This window comes from Aplysia californica, unplaced genomic scaffold (assembly GCF_000002075.1).
Source record: "Aplysia californica isolate F4 #8 unplaced genomic scaffold, AplCal3.0 scaffold01025, whole genome shotgun sequence".
Classification (NCBI taxonomy): Eukaryota; Metazoa; Mollusca; class Gastropoda; order Aplysiida; family Aplysiidae; genus Aplysia; species Aplysia californica.
Genome location: NW_004798295.1, coordinates 110,855 through 124,444, shown reverse-complemented (window position 1 = coordinate 124,444; position 13,590 = coordinate 110,855). Strand labels below are relative to the sequence as shown.

Here is a 13,590-nt window from a genome sequence, read left to right as displayed (position 1 = left end):
CCACAGTAGAGAAAAGGATGACAGGTGTTTGATAGCCAGCCACACACAGTAGAGAAAAGGATGACAGGTGTTTGATAGCCAGCCACACACAGTAGAGAAAAGGATGATAAGTGTTGGATAGCCAACCACACACGACCTTCCTCGCTGTGACCATCACTTTGACAAAACAGAACAGTACGTCCTTACTACGGGACATTCTCAGAAGAAAAACACAGTGTACAACAACTGCAATTTAGGGAAATCATGGGACAAAAACACACAGTAGAGAACTACATGGGAAATTATGGGACAAGAACACAGTAGAGAATAACATGGGAAATTATGGGACACAACATACAGTAGAGAACTACATGGGAAATTATGGGACAAGAACACAGTAGAGAACTACACGGGAAATTATGGGACAAGAACACACAGTAGAGAATAACATGGAAAATTATGGGACAAAAACACACAGTAGAGATCTATATTGGAAATTATGGGACAAACACACACATACTGTTGAACTACATAGGAAATTATGGGACACAACAGAGACCGACACAAAAAAAAGAACAACCCAGGAGTATACTATGTTTCATCACACTTGCACTACAGGAAGCAATTCGATTCTCCATGAAGAAAAAAAACTCTCACCACACTGTAAACAGATCTTTAAAAAAAATCTTGGCATATTCGTGAAATAAAATCTATCAATCAAAAGTTTTTTTAGTAAGCGTTTACGGCACTTGCAACACATCAAGGTCATATAAGTGCCGAAGATTAGAGGTGTAACAAGAGAGTAACAAACACAAAATAAGAAGGAGCAGAGATAAGGACGAACGATGTTGGATAGGAAAGAAGAAGCAAACCACACCAGAGCACCCGCCAACCACCCGCGTAATCAAAAGTTATCTTTTTCAGTGGCCACAAATGTAAAACAGAACAACGTTTGGGGCAATGCGTAGCACTGGGTGAAATCAGAACATAGAATGAAGAAGGAAAAAAAAAAAAACCCCAAAAGAAATCGCGTCAAGAAAATAAAATCAAACGACAGAATGAAGAAGTAAAAAAAAAAAGAGGGAAAAATTGTCGTTTAAGAAAATGAAATCGGACCACAGAACGAATAGGAAGAAAAGAGAACAACAACTCAGAAATTGCAACAAGAAAGTAAATACAGAACAACAATTCCCTGAGGAAATTCGTTCTAGCTTGCGTTAGTTAACTCTTTAAACCCTGAGTTTTTTCCACCGTTTCCCGGGGGGGGGGGGGGGGGGTTCAGTCACCTAAAACCTGGTGCACTATGTCTCATAAAAACCCAAAAAGCTTTCCTCCAACTTCTAAATGGCAGGAACAAAGGCTAAGTCAGTCATTACTAAAAAAATTTCAGTCATTACTAAAAAAAAAATACCTGGTTCCGGAACAGTTCCGAAAAACAAGCGAAAACTAGCACTAAATAAATCGAAAGAGTTGTCACTAGTTGTATTGGATGCTCCCAGCATCCGGCGGGGTATAAAGAGTTAATCTGGGCAACACAATTGTCACCAAAAGCCACAACACCAGCAGACAAAATCAGGGAGAAATCTGAATGAAAATCTTGGTCAACAACATCACAGCTGTTAATTTGTATATAAACACAATAAGAAAATCCCCTTGATTCGTTTCGTTTTAGTTTTTAGTAAGGATTTTACAGCATTTGCAACACAAAGAGCCCATACAAGCGCCGAAGATCAAAGGTCGCGAGAGAGAGCAACATACAGAGACAAGAAGGAAGAGCCAGATAAGAAAAGCAGATGTTTGATAGTAATGATAGGACAGGAAAAAATGTGGAGAAATTACAATAAACCTCTTTGTCGATAAAATCGCAGCTGTTAATTTGTCAACACGAAAAGAAAAGAAAATTCCTTGATACACGAAGACGAAAAAAATTCTAGGATCATAGTTTTAAAAAACACAAAAGGAAAAATTTTGGACGTCCACAAAACTTTTTTAAAAACTCTTCTTATAATTATGTTATATGTTTCATTTACAAAATGTAGATAATTTGTGAGGCAGGCTGCTTCGACTTTGACCGTCACTGCCAACAGGGACTAGGTGAGGCACAGCATCATCCGAGGAAACAGACCGCTAAGATATTCAAAATTAGAAAACATTCCCCAAACGCGGGGATTGAACTTATGTTTCCTGCATACAACATCACAAAGAACCTAACAAATCCACAACAGGCACTGATGGTCCGTGAAACTGCTGATCTAACCACTATATAGCTTCACAGTTCACAGCCCTCTCAGAAAAGAATTCCTAGGCGTGCTCTTCAAATGTACTGAGCCCCAAATTTTGACAATTGTGAGGCAGCGTGGAGAAATCAGGCTCTCGTTAAAATAATGACATTGAAGAAACTGTGCCAGTTTGGCAATTCCTATCGAATCTTTTTTTTTTGGCACAACACCTTTTGTATCCACTTAAAAACACATTTCTGTGTGGTTTTTACTGAAAAACGTTGATTAAATGGACAAAAATTGTAAATTTTCATTTTCCATGGAATATGGTTATGGTGGCTATTTTCTCTATGATTTTACTTCAGAAACCTAGTGACCCCACCTCTTTCAATTGCAAATATCTCCACTTGTATCCAAGATAAATGTGTATTTTTTTCATTGAAATATCGTCAAATGAACAAGCTTTAAGACGCTACTAATAACTCCAAAGCTGATTCAACTGCGTCGTGACACAATGTTGTTGTTTTTTCAAAGCAGTTTCTCAATCTGTGGTGCAGGTTGCTCAAGAACTACACATATTTTGTCAAAATGCAAATAACAAATGTTGAAAAAAGCAAACAAAACACATCATCGAGGTACAACTGTTAAAAGATTGAAACAGTTTTTTCTCTCTCTCCGGAGAAATAATGCTTTCTGCGCTTAATATGTTTGAACAGCTTGCCGATCTAATCAACATTGGGACAAGAACTCTAACAAAAAAATAAAATATCATCAGAGCAAAAGAGCAAAAGATTGACACAGTTTCAGGGAAAACATAAGAAATACCCAATGATAAACACGGGCGTTTAACAAAGTACAATTTATCACAGCAAAATAAAACAAAACAAGCTCGAAGCACCAGAAATTCCAAATGCCAATAGCCTCATATCATATGTGCGTGTACACGGCCAGCCTTCGTCGTTTTGGCTTTCATTAAAGTTTTAAATAACTTGTAAAATAAATAGGCCGTACAGGTAGGCTACGGAAGATAGGAGGTGTGACTGTTACCAGAGAGTAACATACAAAGAAAAGTAAGGGGAGAGATAAGAATCGACAGATGTTTGAAAGGAAAGAAGGAGAAAACCACGCCAAGGCGTCCGGCAAGCACCCACTTCACACTGCAGGCCTCCACAAAGATAATATGTTTTAATAAAAGTTTTACGGCACTTGCAACACAGTAAGGTCATACAAGTGCGGAAGATTAGAGGTGTTACAAGAGGGTAACTTGTGTAAACACAAAAAAGAAGGAGAGATAAGGACGATAGATGTTTGATAGGAAAGAAGGGGGAGCAAACCCCACCAGAGCACCCGCCAACCACCCGCATAGAGACAACAAGCAGCACATGTCATGGAGAACAGACTGGAACAACAAGAGGAAAGAACACCAGCAGCACCTACTGACGTTATATTTTCCAAAAAAAGTAACAATTCAAACCTACCAATGGCACCCTCCAATCACCCACGACCACATTAAATGAGATTCCGTAGGTCTGTAAGTGTAAGTTGAGAGATCATTAAACACTTTTGCACGCGGGTCAACCAGTAGCCTACGACACACACAGTCAGACAGACAGACGGCCATTACAAGGGACATTTAGTAGGTCTATCTTTGACACACAGACAGACAGACGGTCATTACAAGAGACATTTAGTAGGTCTATCTTTGACACACAGACAGACAGACGGTCATTACAAGAGACATTTAGTAGGTCTATCTTTGACACACAGACAGACAGACAGACAGTCATTACAAGGGACATTTAGTAGGTCTATCTTTGACCAGTCACTTAAGACAAAAGCTGGGAAATCTAACAGACCTTTGACAACACCAGGGACAAATACAAGGTCTATCTCTGTGTGTCACCTCGACAATACAAAGAGACATTTAATAGATCTTTCGCTTTGTATCACTTAGACAATACAAAGAGACATTTAATAGATCTTTCGCTTTGTATCACTTAGGCAATACAAAGAGACATTTAACAGAGCTTCCGCTGCGTCACTTAGACAATACAAGAGACATTTAACAGGTCTATCTCTGTGCCACTTAGACAATACAAGAAACATTTAACAGGTCTATCTCTGTGCCACTTAGACAATACCAGGGACATTTGGTATGTCTGTCTGTGTGCCACTTAGACAACACCAAGGACATTTGGTACGACTGTCTGTGTCAAGAAGCATGTGACCACACGTAGACAGATACGACAAATTCAAACATACAAACATCAACAAAGTGATTTTCATTTTCCTTATTTATAAAAAAAATCTTATTCCATAAAACGGCATCGGTAGTGCGTCATGCAAAATTATAGCCTTTTTTTTCGACGCACAATTCAGGTTCTTGTTTCTAATAACATCCACCAATTCATTCCTGCAAAGCAGAGATTCTTAAATTCTTAAATTCTTAAATTCTGAAAGCTAAGAAAGAAAAAAAAACCAACCCACACACCAGCCCACACCCTCACTACCAAACAAGACAGTAGACCAAACCACATCCAAGGTGACCATACCACGAACAACAAAAACAACAACCTACCAGGGGCAAATTACAAAAATATAATATATGGCTATTTTCACTAAATGCAGAATGTTAGTACTTTTATCAAGACAAAACTGTCTTTGACTATCACTTGTCCTGCAAGCATTACAACAATGTTGACACCCGGGAACTAGAAATGTATACATCAGCGAGCATACAATAATCAAACTATCAATTCTAACTGTCAGAATACAGGTTCGCACTAAACACACACACACGCACACACACACACACACACACACACACACACACACACTATATGCCTCAATCTTTCCCACACAAAACAACAATCTGCTGAAATATTCAAATATCGATGGTGTCATCCCCTAACCAAGTAACCGGTCTCTTTAACATTTTTCAACACACAATAAAAAAAAATATGACTTGAATGACGAGAGAAGACACAAAAGTTAGCCCATAATGTTCTCTTTATAGCTCATGCTGACTCATGATTTTTATTGAGGATTCGCCGATCAGCCCCAGAATCGAAATAGAACGGGGGTGGGGGGAAAGTTGATCTGTTTCCTCCAGTTCCACGGTTAGAGCATAACAACATTATCGATACTTAAATACGGGTAAATAAATACCTCAACCTCGTCTACTAACACAAACAAATGTCAAAAAAATGCATGTTTAAAGAAACAAAGCCACTCCACACTTGTGACCTAGTACACTATTTTGATAGGTTTTTAAAAAAAAGTCAAACTAGACTCGGCAAAATAAAAAAAGGCAAACGAGACTCGGCAAAATTATTCTTTATAACACATGACATAACTTGGATATCCCTAATTACCTCCCACATCGCAACTGACAACAACCAGACGTCGCCTAGGAACTATTTTGTCCTAAGTGTACTTCAGTAAAGAGGCACTTATTTGGACAAAATCGTTCTAAGGCGACGAAGAATTACCAGATAATAAATCGAATCAAAAAGTATTATTCAGAATTTTGTTAATTTTCCAACCATTCAAACATCGAGGGGAAATAGATAAATATATGTATATACATATCGGTGTACACACCGTCAGCTGTCTGTTAAAATGTACAAAGCCCCAAAATTTTTTTAATCTAAATTGCAATTTCTTAATCTGTAGTGACGGGTGCATGCTCAAGAAACATTTTGTCAAAATTCAAACTCTAAATGTGGAAAAAAGCAATAACAAATATGTGAACTAGGTACAATTTTTAAAAACATGAAAGTTCTTTTTAATGCTTTCTGGGCTTCTTAGTACATTTCAACAGCTTGCCAATGATATATATATATATATATATATATATATACACATTTTATATATACGAATGAATACAAGCCATTTCCAAAAGGCAACTACAGTTAGTGTGTCTTTCGGACTCTCTCTCTGAGACAAACCTGACAGACGGATAATTTGTGCCAGACGATACTTTGTCAATGAACAAATGACCAAACAGATAGTATAGAAGCCTGGTTTACAAACTCCTGATGCCGATCACAACAGTGAAATCCCTACAGTGTTTTAAACTGCCTAGATTTGTGTATTTCAACATCAACAACACTCTCTTGCCCTGAATTTTCACTGATCAAAATTAATCATCTGTGTTACGGTACCTGCCAGCAAGAGAATTTAAAAGAGGAGAATAAAATTTATCACAACTTCCTGAGTAAAGGTTGTGTCCGACTATCTCCTCAACTTGAAAACTGGAAAAACACCAATCACATAGAGCAATTAAGGCAGAAAAGTGTCCAAATTGGAAACTGAAAATTGGAGTCATCACTTGGTTTCAAAGCCGGCCTTTAGCGAATGGCTCGTATGAGTGTCTTCATGAAACTCTTTATACAAGCGACCCATGTATTTGTTTATATTCTATATAATCAGCATACAAAATAGTCAAACATAGTCGTTTGTCATCACAACTGTTGTAAAAGTTTTAATCCTCCATAGACATTTAGATCTCCATCAAAAACCCAAGTATATCAAATTTGAAATATTCAACAAAGCCGAAGTATACCGTTACTGTTGGCCAGCTGTTCACATGTACTGAGCCCAAAATTTTGGAAAACATTTTTTAATCGCAGTTTCTAAATCTGTGGTATCGGTTGCATATAGGCTACTCAACAAATATTTGGTTGAAATTCTAAATTCTAAATGCTGAAAAAAGCAAGAAAAAAAATACACGGTTAATACATGGAGAGCAATACTAGAAAACAGAATAACTATATTCCGATACATAGACTGGTTTCCTCACTTAGACTCTCAAAAACTTATTAAATACTTTTTCTGCAAACTGGTTGGCAGCTACAGAATTCACATTTTTTAAGAAAAAACAACAGGAGCAGACAGCCAACTATCCTAAATACATGGTCTCTCTCCTGAAAAATGTTATTTCCAGGCTCAGGACATTTGAACAGCTTGCCGATATAATGAAAATGTGAATGCACCATATATTTATTGTGGCATAAAGTCAAACACACACTAATCAGAAAATTCCGGAGTAGGCCCGGAACAGCAACATTCCTGACCCGCCAGACACGCTGACGTCCACGCTCGTTTCACACGCCACAAAGAACACCGAGCCCGGCCTGACCTTGAGGGGTGAACTCAAGGACTCGCTGGACGCCTCCCCTTCCCCTCGGATCACGATGCAGATGCTGGCACTCTCAAAGCTCTGGAGCTGGAAGGAAGCCGTGCCCTCAGGGACCTGGGGGGGGGGGGAACAGGAAAGTTTGTATAGTTTAGTTTTCATTTAGATTTAGTAGAGGTTTTACGGCGCTCGCAACTGCATAAGATCATTTGAGCGCCAGAAGATTAGAGGTGTTACAAGAGAGTAACAATCATAAAAAAGAAGAAGGGGAGATAAAGACGATAGATGTTTGATAGGAAAGAAAAAGCAAACCACACCAGAGCACCCGCCAACCACCCACATAGTTTGGTTTTAATTTAGTAGGAATTTCGCAGCGCTTGCAACACAATAAGGCCATATAAAAACCTCAGATTCAAAGTAGACCTGTCGCAAAAAAAGATCTCTCCAACTGGCTAATGACCCGTCTGCTGGGACATTTCAGTAACCCACTTTCAGCACTTTTCAAGGACCCCCAGGCGAGTGTTGAGTTTCTGCGTGCTGTCAGTATCGCTGACCGTTTATGATAGCCACAGCGCCAGAAGAGAGAGAGAGAGAGAGAGAGAGAGAGAGAGAGAGAGAGAGAAAACTGGCTAATGGGCTATAATTTGTTCTCATTATAAATTCACAAATCCGGTCTTGAAAGTCCAGAAGTCCAGAGAGAGCAATACTACAAAACAGAATACGTATTTTCCGATACGAAAAACTGGTTTCCGTACTCAGACCCTCAAAAACGTATTAAATACATCTTATACGAACCAGTTGGCAGCTATGCATTTACATTTTTTTTAAAACAACAGGGGCTGACAGTATAACACGGATAGCTCAAATTCGTCGGGACCGGCCTCAGTAGTTCGAGGGATCCGTGGTTCGGGGGATATCTTACAAATATGTGAGACAGCGTGGTGGAATCAGGCTCTTGTCAATTTTTGGGCATGTAGAGTTATTGGTTTCATCTTAAAGCTTGTTCACTTGTCTTTGTTGTGATGAAAAATATATCCATTTATCTTGAATACAAGTCGAGATATTTGCGATTGAAAGAGGTGGGGGTCACCTGTTATCAGAGGTAAAATTAGTGAGAAAATGGTCGCCAAAAATTTAGTTATTTCCTTATCTTAATAGTCCGAGGTAACTGAAAATTTACATTTCTTGTGCCTTTAATCAACGTTTTTCAGAAAAATCCACACTGAAACGAGTGTTTTAATTGGCATGAAAGGTGTTGAGTCAAAAAAAAAAAATTGGATAAAAATTCACAAACCAGTGGAAAAATGCAAGTTTCTACACTTCGATTATTTTGACGAGAGCCTGACTCCACCACGCTGTCTCACATATAGAGAAGAGAAAAAAACGGGACCGCAGGAACAGTTGGACGGATACATGATTTCAAGTCTTCTGTGTTCGACCTATATCCGTGTCACACTGTACTCTGAGCGTACCTCAAACTTGGAGACGCCAAAATCTGGCACGGGAGGGTTGAAGATGGTGATGTCCACGTTGCCGTGGCTCTCAATGCCCAGGAACTTGGTCCTGCTGACGGGACGTCCCGTGTAGTCCAACATCTCACACAGCGTGCGCACGTCGATGTACTTGGGGGTCAGGCCAGCACGCACCACGTTGTCTGAGCAGGCCATGCACTCCATGCAGTCTGTGGGGGAGGGGGGGAAGGGAGAGAAACAGAAATAGGGGATGTAGTGGAAATAGAAAGGCACATATATATATATATATATACAATGGAAAGGGGGAAAGGGAGGAGAGGAGAGGGAAAGGGGGGGGGGAAGGGAGGAGGGGAGGAGAGGGAAATGGGGAGAGGAGGAAAGGGGGGGGGCAGGGAGGCACAGAATTAGTACCCACAAGTGGCACACTCCAACGACCCGCTCATACACTGACAACTAGGGCTGGATCCTGCTCGCCAAATTTGACGGTGGCGATTCGCGATTCAGTCGGTTTCAAAGAATCGCGATAATGAGCGCTCGTGGAGCTGTGGCGGAACCCTGACTGAAACGGAGCAGTGTCCTATCAACGCCTTTTGGCAAGCGAGAGTCCCACTCTTGTTCCGCCATCCTCTCCGCCCCACACCCTTTGTTGCGCTGCTCTATCAACTGACCTCAATTAGTGACCCCCCTAAATTCACCCCCCCCCCCCAACCCCATGATTCGCTAAAACAATGGCTCCACCAAATTCCTTCTGTCTATTGGTTGGACTCCGTTCATTTTGTTTTAATAGGGGGGTTGGACTATACCATCTTTTGTAAAATAAGGGGAGCCATACTAAGTGTTCCGTTCCGTTCTAGCGCTCTTGACTCAACTCAGCAGCAGGTCAAACAAGCCACAAGGTGGTGACAGCGACAGGGGAGTGAATCGGGAATCGTTTGGCGATACTATTCCGCGTTCCGCTGAAGTGAATCGTGAATCGCGTTCCGCAGGCAAGAGTGGCGATTCAGTTCCGTTCTCGCGCTCGCGACGCTGCAGTACTGACAACACCAACAGACAAGAGAAAAACAAGAAAACTCTAATTAAACAATTCACTAAAAATAAAATATCGGGACAGTCCCTACCTCCGGAAAGATAAGCGTGCGGCAGATTGGCCTCCAGAAACATGGCCTCCCCTGGCTCCAGACGCACGATGTTCAGGAAGTAGATGGCAAAACAGCCGCGGTCGCCTGGGAACTCGCTGTCAAGCTTCAGCAGGACTTCGCCCTCGAAGCGTTTCAGTTCAGCTGGGTTATTCTCTGGACAAGGAAATAAAAGAACTCGTTACATGTAGCAGGGATCACAGTGAAATTTTCCACCAACCCCTAAACTTTGTCGGTCGATCCAATAGACTCACATAAATATTGTGTGCACCAAACAACAACACCATCACCACAACCACTAACAACAACATCAACAAACAACAACACCATCACCACAACCACTAACAACAACATCAACAAACAGCATCCACCTAAGGTCTTGACTTTGTTGACCAGCCCAGCCAACACCACAGCAACAACAACTACAACAACAAAAATAACAGCAGCAGCAACAACAACACAAGCACAATCACCACCATCACCAACAAACAACAACAACACACAACAACAACACACAACAACAACACCGCCACCAACAACAACAAACAAAAACACCAACAAACAGAACCACCACCACCACCACCAACACCACCACCAACACCAACAACAACAAACAACAGCACCAACAAACAACAACACCACCACCAACAACAACACCACCACCAACACCAACAACAACAACAAACACCACCACCACCACCACCACCACCACCAACAAACAACACCGCCACCAAAAACAACAACAAACACCACCAACAAACAACAACACCACCAAACAACACCACCACCAACAAACAACAAACACCACCAACACAAACACTACCACCACCAACAAACAACACCACCACCACCACAAACACTACCACAAACAACAACACCACCACCAGCAAAGAGCACCCACGTAAGGTCTTGACTTTGTTGACCAGCCCGGCCAGCGAGCTCTTCACCACCTTCTCCTCCTTCTCCATCAGAGCCATAAAGCAATCCTTCATGGCCTCCCGCTGCAGGGGCATGTCCATGGAGTGGCTGGCCGAGATCAGCTTACCCGCCCGCAAAAAACCACCACAGCAACAACAACAACAACAGCAACAAAAACAATAACAATACGACCAACAACAGCACCACCAATAACACCACCACCGCAAACAACACCACCACCACAAACAACAACAAAACAACACCAACAACACAACAAAAACACCATCACCCGCAACAAACAACACCACAGTAACAACAACAACAACAATATACAGCACCAACGTAAGCTTTGTTGACCAGCCCAGCCAATACCACAGTAACAACAACAACAACAAAAAACCCAGCAGCAGCAACAAAAACATCAACACAACAAACAACACAACCACCAACCACAACAACAACAACTGCCTCACCCGCTACCCACGAGATGCGGTGGCCCTGGCGAAGAGCACGCTCTTCGGGGCTCCAAACATTTCGAATGGATCGACTACCACACACACACACACACACACACACATACACAGCAACACCACAACCAACAAACAACAACAACAACAACAAACAACACCACCACCAACACAAACACCACCACCAACAAACAACACCATCACCACCACCACCACCACCAACAAAGAGTACCCACGTAAGGTCTTGACTTTGTTGACCAGCCCGGCCAGCGAGCTCTTCACCACCTTCTCCTCCTGCTCCATCAGAGCCATAAAGCAATCCTTCATGGCCTCCCGCTGCAGGGGCATGTCCATGGAGTGGCTGGCCGAGATCAGCTTGCCCGCCCGCGTGCCCACCGCCTCGCGGAACTCGTCCACGTCTGAAACACAACATGGATCTTGTGTCAATGCCAATTTTTTTCAGTTTCAGTAAGAAAGGGTTTAGTAAGAAAGAGTGTTTGTTTTGATTAAGTAAGCGTTTTGCGGCACTCGCAACACAATTAGGTCAAGAAAAGGCCAAAGATTAGAGGTTTTTCTAGTAGAACACTCGAAACACAATTAGGTCATGTAAGTGCCGAAGATTAGAGGTGTTTCTAGAGAGAAATGTACAAATAAAAGAAGGAGGGATAAGGACGATAGATGTTTGATAGTAAAGAAGGAGCAAACCACACCAGAGCACCCGCCAACCACCACCATATTTTTTAAAAATTTAGTTTTAGTTTTAGGTTGTTGTTTTTTCCAGAGACCAGAAGGAAATAGAGGAAGAAACAGATGTCCAGGAAAAGGTGGACAGAGGGAGGTCAAAGAAACACTGGTCAAAAACAACACAACCATATAACAGGCGATACAACATAACAAGAGAAAGACAGTGGGTGGTTGGCGGGTGCTCTGGTGTGGTTTGCTCCTTCTTCCCTATCAAACATCTATCGTCCTTATCTCCCCCTCCTTCTTTTTTATGTTTGTTACTCTTTTGTAACACCTCTAATCTTCTGGCGCTCATATGACCTTATGCAGTTGCGAGCGCTGTGAAATCTCTGCTAAAACTAAACTAAAAAGAGAAAGACATTTGCTTCACCCCTTCACACCATATGTGAGGCGGCGTGGTGGAATCAGGCTCTCGTCAAAATAATCAAAGTGAAGAAACTCGCATTTTTGCGCAGATTTGTGAGTTTTTATTAAATTTTTGTTTTTTTGGCTCAACACCTTTCATGCCCATTAAAGAACTCATTTCTGAGTGGATTTTTCTTAAAAACGTTGATTAAAGGCACAAAAAATGTAAATTTTCAGTTACCACTGACTCTAAGGAAATAACTAATCTTTGGAGGCCATTTCCTCACTAATTTTACCTCTGAAAACAGGTGACCCCCACCTCCTTCATTGGCAAATATCTCGACTTGTATTCAAGATATATGGACATTTTTTTCATTGAAATAAAGACAAGTGAACAAGCATTAAGATGACACCAATAACTCTACATGCCCAAAAATTGACGAGAGGCAGATTCCACCACGCTGCCTCACATATGGTAACAGGGGCCAGCAAAGGTAAAAGTCAAGTAAAGTCAGAGTTTTACAGCATTTGTAACACAAATAGGTCATATAAGTGTCAAAGATTTTACATGAGAGTAACACATACAAAAAAAAGGAGAGATGAGGACAATAGACTTTTGATAGGAAAGAAGGGGAAAACCAAACCAAACCACCTGTCAACCACCCATTGTCAATGTTTCTATCCATCAGCAGGATCTCCGGCAAAAACTTGTGAAAGTGCATAGGTTGAACATCCCTTTCAACTGTTATTTAAGATATGGAACCTCTGAATGTAATACATCTCCGATGACATAGCCAAATGGGTAGAAAGCCTGAAAAATATTCTTTTTTTTTTTAAAGAAAAGAAAATTCAGCTCGCCCCCTTGGGGATTCAAACCAGGGCCATCTGCTCCTTGGTCCAGCATGATACCAACTGATTGTTTTGTTTTAGTAGAGTTGGGGGTTTTTTTTAGTAGAGGTTTTACTGCGCTCGCAACTGCATAAGGTCATATGGGCGCCAGAAGACTAGAGGTGTTACAAGAGAGTAACAAACATAAAATAGAAGAAGGGGAGACAAGGACGATAGATGTTTGATAGGAAAGAAGGAGCAAACCAGTTGAGCTAACCGCACGCCCGAGCAGGATTCAGTTTGGTTTTAGTAAGAGTTTTACGGCACTTGCAACACAATAAG

At 41.3% G+C, this 13,590-nt stretch overlaps 1 protein-coding gene across 1 annotated transcript in view; it reads right to left on the bottom strand.

Annotated features, from left to right (window-relative positions):
* Positions 1 to 4,087: 4,087 nt before the first annotated feature.
* LOC101862539 (mannose-6-phosphate isomerase) overlaps positions 4,088 to 13,590 on the bottom strand; it is a 22,459-nt gene continuing 12,956 nt past the window's right edge. The window contains exons 5-8 of the mRNA XM_005111205.3: positions 11,568 to 11,750; positions 9,929 to 10,102; positions 8,811 to 9,019; positions 4,088 to 7,455 (exon numbers count right to left, since the gene is read on the bottom strand). Of these exons, the coding sequence (XP_005111262.1) occupies positions 7,234 to 7,455; positions 8,811 to 9,019; positions 9,929 to 10,102; positions 11,568 to 11,750 (788 nt within the window). The 3' untranslated portion in view covers positions 4,088 to 7,233. The remainder of the gene's footprint in view (positions 7,456 to 8,810; positions 9,020 to 9,928; positions 10,103 to 11,567; positions 11,751 to 13,590) is intronic.